Source organism: Medicago sativa, chromosome 5, assembly GCF_051527215.1.
Source record: "Medicago sativa cultivar Bolivia chromosome 5, Bolivia_mono, whole genome shotgun sequence".
In the NCBI taxonomy this organism is placed as follows: Eukaryota; Viridiplantae; Streptophyta; class Magnoliopsida; order Fabales; family Fabaceae; genus Medicago; species Medicago sativa.
This window is the reverse complement of record NC_140753.1, coordinates 11,111,349-11,127,092: the sequence shown is the minus strand read 5'-3', so window position 1 is coordinate 11,127,092 and position 15,744 is coordinate 11,111,349. Positions and strand designations below refer to the sequence as shown.

Genomic DNA, 15,744 nt, shown 5'->3' with positions numbered 1-15,744 from the left:
TATAGAATAGAATTATCTCACATTCTCGTCAAAGGAAGCAAAATAAAATGCAAAAAAAAAAAAAAAGGTCAGGAAAAAAAACATCATGTGACGATACCATAGAACCATCGCAATCAAAAACATCTTCTACATCATTATCATTGGTCTTGACCGTCCTAGCTGCTTTACTAAATCTATTATTATAACATTATTATTAATATTTTTCATCTTCATCGGGTAAAGTCATGAACGACGAGGCTTGTTCTATCAGTGACATTAATTAGAGTCTCCAAGAGAGAAATGGAATGCCATTTTCAGAATCATGATTGGTTTCGGAAAATACTTGGGTGACATAATGTCACCGTGACATTAAATCTGGGCCACACAAAGGTGTTGATTTGTGTGGCCCAGATGTGTTGTATGTGTTGTGTGGCCCAGATGTTGTGTGGCAATGTGTGTTGTGTGATCCAGATTTAATGTCACGGTGACATTATGTCACCCAAGTGCTTCCCGATTGGTTTCATCAATGAAACGGAACTCGTTAGTCATTGCTGGAGAGAAACACTGCATCTTCTGGTTCTGTGGTTGTACGTACCATGAGTTGTTGTGATGGTGGTGGTTATACATCGAAGCTGATTCCATTATGCCGATAGATGGCGTTGCCGGTGTGCCGGCTGCAGCAGTTGCTCTTCTCTCTTCCTTCTTGAATCTGATCCCACATGCATTGCATAGTGACTGTAATTCCATTCAACATAAAATGTTATATTTCATGTTGGTATTTGGAATGCATATAGTTATATATATATATGTAGAGTATTTTTACCTTTGGGCCTCGTGGACCGTTCCTCCAAAGCGGTGTGGAGGTGGTGTCACAGTTTGCACATCTACGAGCAAGAAGAGAATCATTGTTGGAGTTGTTGTTATTATTGGTATTTGCACGTGTTGCCTTTGTTTGAGACTGAGTACTGTTGTACTGTTTAGGTGTTAGCAAATCCCAACAGAAATTTTTGACAGAACGACGTTCATGATGTCGGCTTCTTTTCTCTTCATCTTCAGTGAATCGAGTGGATGGTGTTCCAAGTGAAAGAGTACAATCAACAGAAGAAGAAGATGAAGAATTAGGAGTGAAACAATAGGTTTCAGGTTCATCATAAGGTGTAGAGAATAACATTGAGAATGAGTTGTTTTGTCCATGAAACATACCACATGAACAGTGTCCCATCACGTGTTGCCCTTGAGATGAACGATGCATCATTGTTTGTGTGAGAAATGAAAATGAATGATTTGAAGGGGTTTTTAGAGTAGAGAAGAGTGAATGGTAATAATAAAAGGTTTGAAATATGAGAAGAGAGAATTGTCTTGTAGTGTTTGAAGATAATAAAATGGCGAAATACTAGTCAGCACCTGCAGTCCACGTTGTCGTGAATTGCAAATGGAGTCATGTACATACAAATACAAAATATATATAGTAAAGGAGATAAATAGAGGGAGGGACCCAATGAAATTAATGAAATGAAGGGTAAGTCAGGGAGTGAGTGTGATTGTAGGGTATGTAATGTAAGCAAGTGTTTGAGTTTCTATTATATCTCTGCAAAATTACTACTGGTTTATGACACCCTTCATGTAAGTAAGTATGTATGATTTTGATTTCTTGTTGCATAATGCATAGTTTCAGTTTATACTAGTAGAAAGATAAAGATAAAGAGAGAAGGGGTTGTGTTGTGTAATGTGTAAGTATGATGGGTTGGTCAAAAGAGGGCACGTGACTAGAGGGAACGGTCTTCAAGGGATCTATCTGCAAGGTTTTTCTCCGATCACGAGGCTTTATTAGTGTCTCAAAAACCTCTGTCCGTATCCGTATCTCTGCCTCACTCTGTCACTGCCACCCTCCCAAGGAAAATGGAATAGTTTTCCCTCCTTTCCCCAACCTTATTCTCACGCTCCTATCTCATACATTCACTCTCACGCTCTAATCCCAATAATAATGCTTACTACTTCATGCGGTCTCAAATGTAAGAAACTTTTCACTTTTTAAATTCATTCAATAAATGATGTATGTGGTCTTTATTATAGACTACATACATCATTTATTGAATGAACCAAAAAAATGAAAAGTTTCTTACATTTGAGACCGGAGGGAGTATATATTTACATTACATACTCTACGATCTGAGTTAAAATTCTCACAATTTCCTAAAAATAAATTCATAATGTCATTTAATAAGAGATAGATGCAAAAAATTATGTAGTTAATCTTATCATTAAGTGAGTTTCGCAATTATTAATTATTGGGTCTTGTTAATAAGTGTCCTAAGGACATTGTTTAAGGAATTCATAAAAAGAAATTATGTTTTGAAAATATAAGTCAAACACTTGTGAAGTTATAACCGTACAATTTTCAATGCAAAAGTTGATACTTTTAGATGCTTAAACAATGCCCTTAGGGCACTTGTTAACATTTTCCATAATTATTTTCAGATTTTTTTTGTGTTTTTATCTCTCCAGATAAGAAATGAAAAGACTAATAAATGAAGAGGATTTTGACTCGATATGGTATGCCTCATTTTGCTGAAGAGATGTGTTATTTGAAATATTGATGTTATTTGAACAATATTTTTTGGAATAACTTGTGAGGCAATCAAAATATACAAAAAAAAAATATAGGTATTGACGTAAAAACCAAAGCAATAGAGAAAGAAAGTAAAAGCACAATATGAGTATGAAAGAGAAAGTTGTCGCAAAATGGTTTTTCAAATAACATTTCTCTATTTGAAAAACCATTTTAGAAAAATTTACAAGACAATCAAATAATCCATGTTATGAAATATGAAAAAGTAGACCAAAGAATGTTGATGTATTTAGACCAAATTTTGAATCAAATACATCAATTTTGTTTGACTCGCTTTAGTTTATATTTTATAACGGATGGTATATTTACAAAACAACGTGGATATTGACACAACTAAAATATGCAAAAATTAGCGAGGGAAATTTAGAGAGGAAAAACCCGACATTCCTTTCTAATTTCGTCACTAAATTTCGTGACGATGAAATTTGTGAGAGATTTCATTTTTTCAGTCACAAATTTTCTTTTTCTAGTAGTGAAAAATTAAAGCAAACAAAAAATATTAAACAACCACATTGTCTGGTATATCTTTTGTGATCATAAGTTATAAAAAAGAAAATGTTCAAATAATATTTCTCATATTTAAATGTGACACTTAATAGTTTAATTTTTTCTCTCCAAAACAACAATGACGGACCCAAAAGTGTTTAAATGAGATGACATATGTCTCTTTTAATTAGTTAAACCAATGTATTAGGTTCGAATCCAGTCTTAGACAAGTAGTAGAGGTAAAATTATTAAGGACAATTTTTCGTTCATTTGAGTCCTACAAGACTCAAGTGATTAGTGTCCGCAGTTACGCGCGCAAAATATACCTAATATACAGCCAAAAAACAAATCGGCAGATTTTTTTTCCTCCAGGACCGATAACTTACACCCTACTCACGTAAAGTTTTTGTTAGACTTACTAGTTTTAGAGTTTTCCTTTGATATATACCCATAGAGATATAAGGATTTTATTATGCTTGATGCTTTTTTTTTTTTACAATGTTTTTTCATTTGATAAGCGGTCGGAGTTGAACTTGATTTATTGCCTGCGATTCAGCCACTCTATAAACAAAAAACGACACATAGCATTAAAAGGATAGTGGACTTTCACCCCAAAAAAAATGATAGTGATGAGGGTGCCAAAATAATTGTGATGGCTTGCATGGATGTGTTTTCCCAAAACTACAATGACTTACTGTAATTCTTTCAAATTCACCATTAGTCACATAGCATGAAAAAATAAACATCTGTGTTTGCCACACACATGATTAACGAGAGTGTGGGATATGCCAAATTAATGGCCAATGGGAAGTATCTTTTATGTACATGAGACGATATATTTTTCAACATAACAATGACTACTCCTCAAACATCCCCTCCGTTAGTAGTTATAATAGACCATCGCATCCAATCCAGCAGCAACAAACAAAGCACACCAACAACCAGTTTTTGTGGCCACCCGTACAATGGGAATCACGTGAATGAATCTAAGCCAAGCTCGTCATGATAGTAACCTCGTGCCTGGAATCTAAAACCCATCACAACTTTGCTTTTTTGGAGCAGTTGCTTATGCGAGAACAGTGTCATTCCAGTACGTAGTAGTATAATACAAGAATGCTTTTAAAAGTTAGTTCATAAATTCTAGAGTGAAAACTCAATGTCGTTCTTGACAAATATCTAGAGTGAAAACTCAATGTGATTCTTGACGATAATATGTGCCTAAAGAAATTAAATTAGACTTAGGAAAGGCAATCGGTACTCTTTAGACAGTGTACTATAGTGCACATCCTCATATCCGTGTTTATAAAAAATCTTCGTATCTGAATTCATACTTTATGGACAACAAATTTGGTGTACGTCTCTGTAACCTATGGACATCTAAGCGTTGGTATCCGTACTCATTACCTGCATTTTAACAACAAAAAGACAATAAATAACAAAAACGATAACAACTTAATTAAAGTTTGGTCTCAAATCTCTTAACAATTATAAAATATTACAAATCGTAGTATTTACCAAAATAAAAAGGATTAAAAATATAAAAAAAACAAATCATATTACAATAAATATCAAAAACTAAAATTATAACTATAGTGTATAATGTGCGGGCATGGGTCGGGTTGGACACTAGAGTGTTTGTACCTGCGTCCATATCTTTTAAAATTTGCGGGTAATTACTCAAGTCCAAGCTCATACCCAACAATGTGGGTATTTACCCGTCCATCGTGAAATTTTTTGCGGGTATCTATTGAACTTGGGTTCAATTTAGATGTGACAATGTTCAATCCGAACGAAGTTGTTTCCATTTTTTTAAGACTAAAAATTAATTATTACTCCTTTTTAATGACTAACTTTGGTTTCACGTTCTTGTTTTCTTCTTAAAGTCGACAATAGGTCTCCGCTCTAGTAGATTTTTGAATGTAACTTTTATTTTGCCCTCAATCCACATTTGGAGTCTTGTGTAAATCCCACACGATTTTATCTTTTATAAACGACGTATCAATGGATTTTCCAGGTATGAATATTGCTTATAATCGAGGCTAAGTGGCTAAAGGGTCTCTCTGCTCTCTTGTGTTGTTTAGACCTTCGTTAATGATTAATGTTAGATTTGAGGTGTCGAACGAAGTACATTCATACGAAAAGCGTAAGATTCACATTAATTTCATCTAACAAGAGAGTGAATCTTATAAAAATAATGTTGCTAGAACTTCTCGTATACCAATATTACATGAATTCAAGGAATGTGAACTCTAGTTATAGTCTTATAGATGAAGAAAAGAATATTTTTCGGTGCTAAATACAGTCAATTTGATCCTATAATCAAGATTAATTGTCTACAAATAACATTATTAATTAAAACAAACTAATAACTCTAAAAACATTTTCAAAACAAAATAATTATAACTCTTATTGGCCCAACTGTAATAATAATTTAATTTATTTAAATTATAGATAGACGAGAGTAGATGATGAGATTTTGATAGATCTTGGATGGCAGTAAGAAAAAGATACAAAGAGAGAAAGTGAAAAAGGTATCTGAGATGGGATACTCTGCAATGATTAGACATGGCAACGGGGCGGGGCGGGGGCGGGTTTTAACACACCCAGCCCCGACCCCGTCTGATGGTACACAGCCCCGCCCCCGCCCCCAGACCCGGCGGGGATAAAAAGACCACACCCAGACCTGCCCCCAACAGGGACGGGTTTCCCCGGCCCCGCACCCACCCCCACCCATTAAAAGTGTATTAAAAAAAAAAATACAGCAAGCCTTTTTTTTTATAACAGTAAGCCTGTTTTCATATTTCAATGGCAAGATAATTAAAACAAATTAACACTCTGAATATTATTTATACAGATATGTTATTACATTTATATATAACTCAGAAGGGAAAAAAACTGAGTTAAATTGAAATGCTATACTAATATGGAATATGACAATTAAGAACATTTGTATAGCAGCAGAACATAAAGTTGACATGTTTATTATGATGAACAAGGTGCTGAATCTCAAAGACATAAATTTTTCGAACTTGCTCAATTAAATTCCGTTAAATTATGATGAACAAGGTGCTGAATCTCAAAGACTAAAAAGGTGCTTGAATGGTAGGAAATAATTATTTGTTTAAAAGGGATAGCATGGATCTGTCATCTGTCGAACTAGTTGCTAGTTGACATGTTTATTTCCATATCAAAATTAACAAAATGAACTTAACGGTAAAAAGTACAGTACAGCGGCTGAAGTAGGAATTGAAGAGGAAATTGACAAAATGAACTTAACGAAATTGATTGAAGAGGAATTGGAAGAGTACAGTACAGCGGCGGCTGAAGTAGTGAAGTGAAGACAAATGAAATTAGGTTTCACAGCTTTCTTCTCTTTATATACCCCTTCTAATTTAAGGAAAATAAGGGTAATAAGGTAAATTCTCATTCACGGGTGCGGGGCGGGGGTGGGTGCGGGGCGGGTGTGAGTATCCCCCGGCCCCGCCCCCGCATTAAACCTACGGGTTTTCCCCGGACCCGGACCCAGTTAATTCGGCTTTTCCCCGTTAAAATCGGGGCGGGAGCGGGGGAGACCCGGCGGGTCCGGGTTGTTTTGCCATGTCTAGCAATGATCAAAGCAACGTTGCTTCAAATACTTGGCTTACTGAGGAGTGTCATGTCCACTAGAGAGAGAGAGAGAGAGGTTTCTTTGGGTCAAAGATAGTAGTAGAATGTAGAACTTAGAAAATAACAAAAGTGTAGCTAAACTATACTCCCTTGGTCTCGGAATATCTGATCCATTTACTAAAAAAGTGTCCCAAAATAATTGATTCATTTCAATTTTTAATACAACTTTCATCATTCCCAATACAATATAACTTTAATTAGAGAAATGATATTTTGACAACCATTTTTTGACAACTTTTGGACAACTTTCTCTCTCATACTCACATGATGTTATCCTCTCTCTTCCTTTTTCTCTCTCCATTGTTTTTGACCAATAAGAAGTGAGAAAAACAAGGTTGTCAACAAAGTTGTCATCAAATGGATGTCAAAATATCATTACTCCTTTAATTAATACTACTTTCATCATTCTCAATTCAATATATTTCACTTTCTCCTTTATTTATACATTTTTCTTAACCTGTGTGAAAAACCAAACTGACTCAGATATTCCAGGACGGAGGGAGTATAGTTTTTTAATACTCCCTCCGTCCCGGTATATCTGATCCAGTTTGGTTTTTCACACAGATTAAGAAAAATGTATAAATAAATGGGAAAGTGGAATATATTGAATTGGGAATGATAAAAGTAGTAGTATTAATTAGAGTTATATTGTATTGGGAATGATGGAAGTTGTATTGAAAATTGAAATGACTCAGTTATTTTGTGACACTTTTTTTAGTAAATGGGTCAGATATTCCGGGACGGATGGAGTAAGAAAAACTAAGAGTGAGAAGTACTATACCCCACCACATAATCAATCATAACCAAGCTCAAACAAAATAAAGTCCTCTGGAATATCGATAATTCGATGGAAAGATTCAAAAACATTCATTCACGGAGAAGAGTAAAGAATCAGATCGTATTGAGATTGATGAAAAAACACAGGTCGACAAACGGGACGACCACCGCTTTTCAAAAGATGCTCTCCATTCCCTTTGTAAACTACGATGATCAAATTACAATTCATTACCCCAAGAAACCAATCCACGTTACATTACATTATCAACACTTTTTTATTAGGTTAAGGTTCATTTGTATCTCATTGTTTTGCAAATGGGTCTCATAAATAGTCCTTCAATTTACTTCGGGTCTTATAATTAAGGAGGGAGGTAATACATGATAAATCTTAAAAGAGCCGGTATTAGGAATAAAATAACAAATTATTAGAAAGCTAATGTAATAACCTATAAATTAGCTAGGACGGTTACATTCACAACTAATCCCCGTGTGTTAGGGTCGAAAAAGAAATCTAATACAAATCATTAAGACTAAGAATTTGTGGGAACTATATTGTCCGAAAATGTAAAGTTAGGGTCTCCGCATTTCTCATAGAAATGAAGGATTCTATATGAAGAGATGTAGACACATACAAACTTATAAATATTTAAATATAAATTGATGATAATGAAACTCACTTGATAGCGAAATTTAACTTATTTTTATGTATATCTCTCTTTAAATTAAATTCTTTGTTTCCGAAACGAAAAATATTCACTTATCTACATATAATAATTATATCTTAAAATTATGTTTTAAAAAAAAATTGTTTAACAAGGTTTATTCAAATTCAAGTTCAAAAATTACTTTCTTACAATACAAAATTTTTATTTTGAAATTCTTTAACTTGTGTCTTTAGAGTACAAGTGAAACAAGACCTGGAAAATATGTTGTTCTACTTCATAAGAAATGTTAAGAACATTATCTTTTTTAACACTCATTCTCTTATAGTATGAAACACATATGAGTCTCACCACTTTATGTGAAGCTCAATTCTACGAGTCTCACCACTTTATGTGAAACTCAATTCTACGATATATAAAACGTATGAGTTTCTTTCAATAACAAAGCGACGTCTAAAAAAATGCTCATAGCATTCCTCATATGTGCATCATGCACGGATTTAATGTGGGGGCAATGGGGTCACCAGACCCCACTTGTCTCCACTTGCTTATTGTGTTTTTAACCTAAAATTATATATTTATGCAGTTTGATCCCACTTATATAGTAATATTATTTTTACATAGTTCATTTATAACACTACAAAAAATTACAAAACTAAGAAGGATCCTAATTATGAGTGTTCTAACTTCTAAGAAAGAAATCAAAAGAAGTTATTTTTTATAAAAAAAAAAATTGTTATAATTATTATATCGATAAAAATAACGCTAATTTTTAAAATAAAACTTTCTTTTATGAAATCTTTAACCAATTCTCTTAGAGCATATCGTTAGTAAGATCATAAAACCACTCTTATATTTTAAACCACTCTTATATTTGTTGAAAAAGGTTATGTGATTGACATTGGTGGTTGAAAAAATAATTAATTAGGGTTATATTTTTTATAGTCAACTAAAAATGGAAAAATATTTTAAAAAAAATCAACATTTTTTTTAGAAGTTTGATCCCACTTATATAGTAATATTATTTTTACATAGTTCATTTATAACACTACAAAAAATTACAAAACTAAGAAGGATCCTAATTATGAGTGTTCTAACTTCTAAGAAAAGAAATCAAAAGAAGTTATTTTTTATAAAAAAAATTGTTATAATTATTATATCGATAAAAATAACGCTAATTTTTAAAATAAAACTTTCTTTTATGAAATCTTTAACCAATTCTCTTAGAGCATATCGTTAGTAAGATCATAAAACTACTATTATATTTTAAACTACTCTTATATTTGTTGAAAAAGGTTATGTGATTGACATTGGTGGTTGAAAAAATAATTAATTAAGGTTATATTTTTTATAGTCAACTAAAAATGGAAAAATATTTTTTAAAAAATCAACATTTTAAAACAATTATAAACATAACTTATATAATTTTTGCATGTGTTTATATAAATTTTTATGATATAACTTTGACCAAACTTATTAAAATTTATGGATCTGTCACTAATGTGATAGTATATCCCAAATTGATAGGATTTGGGAGATCTGATAGTGCTAGCAAACAAACTCTGAAGTGAGAATCTGATAGTGCTAGCAATTATTTCTCAATCTAGGATTTGCTTAAATCATGTATCCATTTGATTTTCATTGGATTCAAAAGATACTAGTACTAATGTACAAACGGAAAACGAGGGTGAGCGTGCATGATGCCATTACTAGGAACCGCCTCACAATTCAATTGCAGTTTTGCACGGTCTTATATGTAATGCTCTTGTTAATCATCATGTTACGTGGCTCGTTGGATTTTGTGGGACTCACCTTATATAATGTTCAATTTCCCAATGTATTTGGCCACATTGCCAAAATAATTGCCAAAATCGTACACCATATAATATCAATCATTTCAGTAATCAACAATAGTAGTATTCGTGGAGTACAAGTTAATGATTCAAATAAAGAAATAATTTATTGAAATGTGTACATTGCATTTAATCTTTAACTTTTTAATGAATTGAATGCACAAATTTTTTGAAAATATTTTTTCTTTTAGATTTCTTTACATGTGCCTTTAGGGCACAATAGATAACACTACCCTTTAAATATGGGTCATACTAACAAGTTCTCTTAGGGTATTTGTTAAGGATACAAAAATGAAAATAAGTGATAATGTTTAAGTAGAAAAAGTTACTTTTTAAAGTTTTAATGCATCGAATGCATTATTCTAAGTCAAAATGTCTTCTTTAGACTTCTTGACAAGTGCCCTAACAAGTGATTTCCCTTTAAATATATAACAGCTCAGTCATTGATTAATAAGTCATACAATTATCGGTCCAATAACTAGATTAATAATTAGACTATTGTCTGAACTGCATGATTGAATTAGATCAAATTGGATGACTCAGTTTCTATAGAAAATTTGTATAGATATTAAACCATATATATGGGTCTCTCTAAAAATAGTGTAAAATCTGAGTCACTCTGTTTAGGCGAATCAACTGATTTTAACAAATTGTGGTTGAGGTGATGTCTTCCTGATTCAAGTGCACCAAACCGGTTGAGTAAGTTGACAAGAACGACAATAAATCTAATTTTTTGTTGAACTGATGTCAGTCCCATTTAGTTTTTAAAACATTGAGCTAACACTCTCCTCGGAATAAAATACAACAAAAAATGATTTGAAAAATCAAATGTTAGTGAATATGTTCAAGCGAGGAGGGAGTATCGATGAAGAAAGGGACACCACTGAACTTCTTGACGGACGCCCTAGATGAAAGATCGACATTTAGACTAACAGATGTTATGATGTACATGTTGATAGGAGGAAAACATGCATGTGTGGACTTGATTGTTTCACCACTTGTAATATTAGGGATCGGGGATTTTATGGTGGGACATACAACCTTCAATGTCGTGTCAAGCAAAGTGGTCAAACAAGAGAAAACATATTCAATATGTTTCTATACCATTTGCTGACACTTTTGGTTTTCTAGCACTAGAGGTTGTCGGCCTTAATTCTACGTAGAGTTCAAAGGATTATACATAACAATGTCATGTCTTTTAAGTAAATGAATATTGTGTTTACGATGATTATTTTTTCATGTGATGAGAAAGATAGATATAAAAGTCATAACAAAAATAATTTTAAGTTCTACAAAAAACAAAAACAAAAATGCTCTTGTCTATCTCTCCTTTATAGCATAGGGAGAAGAAGGAGAAAGAAAGACCAAAGGATCCAAATTCTATAATACTATCATCAACCAAAATGCTACACAAAAATAACATATACCAAGATGCCACGTGGGTATCGTGGAAGGATTTCTTATACTGCATGCATGCAAATGTATTCAACAATGTCTATATACTCCCTCCGGTCCTAAATATAAGCAAATTTAACTTTTTAGGTTCATTTAATTAATGATGTATGTGGTTCATATTATGGACCACATACATCTTTAATTGAATGAATATCTAAAAAGTCAAATTTGCTTATATTTAGGACCGGAGGGAGTATATTTTTATTAGAAATGTCATGTGGAGTAGTATAAAACAAACAACACAATTATTACTAAAATAAACTTTGGGAACGAATAAAATTGCATTCCTCAAAAGCAACAACATACAACTGGAATGTTTGTCTTAGTAGGGGTTAGGGATATTTTTATTTTTCCTTTTGGGTTCAAATTAGATGATCCCATCGAGACCATACACCTTTTTAGCTTGGTAAATTGGGATTTTAGTGGTCCAGTTATTATGTTGTTGACGGGGATATTCTTCTTTGGCATAGTCATTCAGTATAAGGCTTTCAAAGTATACCAACATTGAAGAATAAGAATAACAGAAGTTAAAAATAAAAAATAAAAAATAAAAAAAAAAAGCAAAAATTAAAGTAGTAAACCAAGGGGGAGGCAAGGACCAACATTTTAGAAAAGGGATGAGAAGAAACCTCTAATAGGGGCATCCTACCTAAAAAGTTTGCTTATTGTCCGTACCATAACATCTGAGATCACAATCTGTAACCTCTAATTGTCTCCCTCCTCTGGTGTGATCTAAACTTTTTGGTCAAAGGTTTTTAAACATTGTATATAGTAGTAATATGTGCCTTAAAAGAACACTTCTTTATCTTTTCCGGTTTTTAAGTTGTTATTATATTGCCATTTGTCGTTCATGTTAATTGGAGTGATTATGTTTAAAGACTTATACAAATAAGTCTATTTTTTAGCTCAAGTATTTTGGTTCAGGTGAGTATATCTTTGAACAATAATTGATTTTTTGTTTGACTAAAAAACAGCTTTTAAGCATTCAAATTGATAGAGTACGTTGAAAACAAACACAAATTCAACATCGTTAAAGACGAAAAAATGATGAATTTGCAAGCAAACCCGTAGTATCTATATGTTAATAACATAAAATAGCAAAATGCATAACAAAATCAATGAGACTGAAATGCTTATGTTTCTGGATCTGTACATTGTTGAAGTTTAAATCGTTGATTGTATATCTGCAATTGATCAAGGTTGATCTTTCAATTTAAACCAAACAACGAAGCTTTAAGACGAAAAATAAAACAACACTACACTCAAACGACGAATTCATGAAGAAAAATCCAAGGAAAAAAATTAAAACTTAATTTACGTAAAACTACTTTGTTTTTTTTTAGGTCTAGTAGCCTAAAGGCTAGAGCTCACACAATTAAATGTGAAGAAGTGGGGTGTCCAGGGTTCAAACCCCGGTCCCTGCATAAATTATGCAATGTCCCTACCAATTGAGCTAAGCTCACGGGGACTACGTAAAACTACTTATTTAAATTAAAAGCGGTTAAAAGTTTAATCATATGTATGATTTGAGATCAGAAAAGAACCAAAGTCACACTATCTCTGGGGAATAAAGAAAAAGGAAGTGAAAACTTATAGAGAATGCAGAAGTTCTAAGAAACTAGGACCGGGTGAAAGAGAGAAGTAAGTATAGTTAAATAATAACCGACCCCTTGTTAGCTAGTATTCCCTTTTTAAATTTTGAACGTAAAATCAAATATACTCCCAAGGCAAAGCAAATAATAAATGAAGTAAATAAGTAAGGGTAAACCATTTTGATTGTTGAATGGGTGAGATATTGTCATTATAGTGTTGGAATGTATAGAAATTTTAAATACATTTGTAAATATCTCTTTTATTTGATATTTTGGTCCTCAAATATGTTTTTGGGTGATCAAATTAATTCTCCATTGTATCTTTCATTGGTAACTTAGTCCATTAATAAAAGACGAGTTAGAGGTGTGTTTGCAATTTTGATATAAGTAAGGACTACAAGGACAGCATCTCATACATTCGAAGATCAAATTTTTTGTTAATTTGTATAATTAATTAGTTAAGTAATTGTATCTAAAAAACATCACCATGAAAATTTTATCTTTGTAAAAATAAATAATTACACTGCATTATTTTTAGGTTTATTTGCACTAATTTGGTCCCATGCTTACGATAATGGCCTCCAATTCTAAGATTGAACTTTTTTTATTTCTCAAGTGTCATATTTTAATTTTGTTAAAACAAATTGTGATTTTTGGTCTTAATTATATTTAGAAAATAATTATAGTGCTCGATTTCTTAATTTGTTTAAAAAATACATATAAAATATTTGTTAAAAAAAGTTTAAAAATAGTTTGTTTAAAATGAGAAAGTTAAGTATCTTAGCTAAAGGAGAATATGAAACGACTTTATGATGATGAGATTTTTTTTTTTTTTAGACAAACATCACATGAATATTCATATACACGAAAACAAGGTCATGAGTTTGAGCTTTGGTAACGATGAAAAAATGTCAAGTCTAGATCACAAAGAGGATATCATGAGTTTGAATTTTGGTAACAATGAAAAAATGCCAACTCTAACAATTTAGATAATGTCACATTATCACTTGAGTCAGATCTTACGAATTTTTCCCTTTCTTTCTATAATGCAGAATTACTGTTAGATTATTTTTGGTTCTAAACAAATATTAACATACAAATTTTATTACATTGAAGTAGATGACATGTTTTTTTTTTCTCCCTTCAATTGCTTTTTGGGGTCAAAATGCTTCAATTGTCGGAGATTTTATTAAGAGTTGTGTTATTTCTAGCAAAGGAAAACATAGTGAATCCTATCACGAAAGTTTAGAGCCGATAAATTTTCTTTTCAATGGAATACATGGCTGGCTTTGATCAGTCCGGCCCAACAAGTTTAGAGATCTAAAACAATTTTTATTATGAGGCCTTTTGCAATAAGAAAATTACATAAATTTTATGAAAATAAATAAAGTAAATTTTAGATTTGTTGGAGTCAAAGAGTTAAACCTTGAACAAAGAAATGTGAGGCCTTCTCTTTTACCAACTCAACTTGCGAAACATTTATTCATAAATTTTCATATTATATATTTATAAGTAACTTAAAATATTTTGAGGCTTTTTTTCAACCGAAAATTTTGAAGTATAGAACTCTTGCTTGGGTCACGTGGTCCTTGTGCCGGCCCTGTCTTTGATTGTGAAGGAGTTAATGTTGCAGTTATAATTGTCCCCTCTTGAGATTGCCGTGAACAAGTCTCTCGTAGCATTTTTCTTTCATTAATTAGAAGCAATCAATTATAGTGGTGTTGTTAGATTGACAATTTTTTTTTTTACAAAAGGAAATAAATATTTGTTGAAGAAGTCAAACTAGTCCATAAAAATCAGCATCGGAAAGAATCGAACTTGAAACCTTGATTCGAAAGTTTTGGAGGGGAGGGGAGGGAATATTTTTAATTTGACGTGTTTGGTTCAATTTTTGGAAGGGACTGGGAGGGAAGCAAAATCTTTTCAAGACCCACTTTTTGCTTTCCCAAATTGGAGTTTTTCGGAGGAGATGGGAGAGGATCTCTTTAAAAAAATTATTGTATTGTCAAAATTATACTTAGATTGATTTTAAATCTCAATATTATCCATGTAACAACTTTTATTAATTAGGTTGTACTATCCGTGTAACAACTTTTATTATTATTAATATTAATATATACTCCCTCCGTCCCTTAATGTAACCTCCCTTTACTTTTTTCACATTTCTTAAGAAATGCTGACAATGTAATTATTATGTCTGTTTTGTGTGTTAATATTACCATATTGTCCTTTGTTTGTATATGTATTAAATTTGACTTTTTAAATTTCAAAACAAGTTAGTAGTATTGATTAGGGGTATGTTTAGGAAAGAAAAAAAATAAATGCATCTAGTAATTTGAAAAGGGGTTTAGATTTAGGGATAAAAATAAAGTCAAATGGGTGGTTAGATATAGAGACTGAGGGAGTATTATCCTTATAACAGCTTTTATTATTGTTAAGATTTTTTTTTTAAATAAGGTTATGTTATCTTTGTAACAACTTTTCGTCGGTCTATGAAATCGTAAAAACAAACATTTTCGTGTATATAATTCAGTTTAAGGGTAAAACGGTAAATTAATTTTAAAATCTCTCCCTTTAAACCAAACATATTTTTAATTAAAATATCTCTCATCCCTTCTCCTCCCTTTCTCTCCCCTCCATTAAAA

General features: G+C 32.0%; 1 protein-coding gene across 1 annotated transcript; it reads right to left on the bottom strand.

The window, feature by feature from the left end:
* Nucleotides 1–1,659, bottom strand: LOC146919975 (GATA transcription factor 20-like). The gene is made up of 2 exons (XM_085713360.1): nt 803–1,659; nt 1–714 (listed from the first exon to the last, which is right to left on the bottom strand). Exons 1-2 carry the CDS (start codon nt 1,232–1,234, stop codon nt 475–477), a joined length of 672 nt encoding a protein of 223 aa, XP_085569486.1. The 5' UTR covers nt 1,235–1,659; the 3' UTR covers nt 1–474.
* Nucleotides 1,660–15,744: the final 14,085 nt, after the last annotated feature.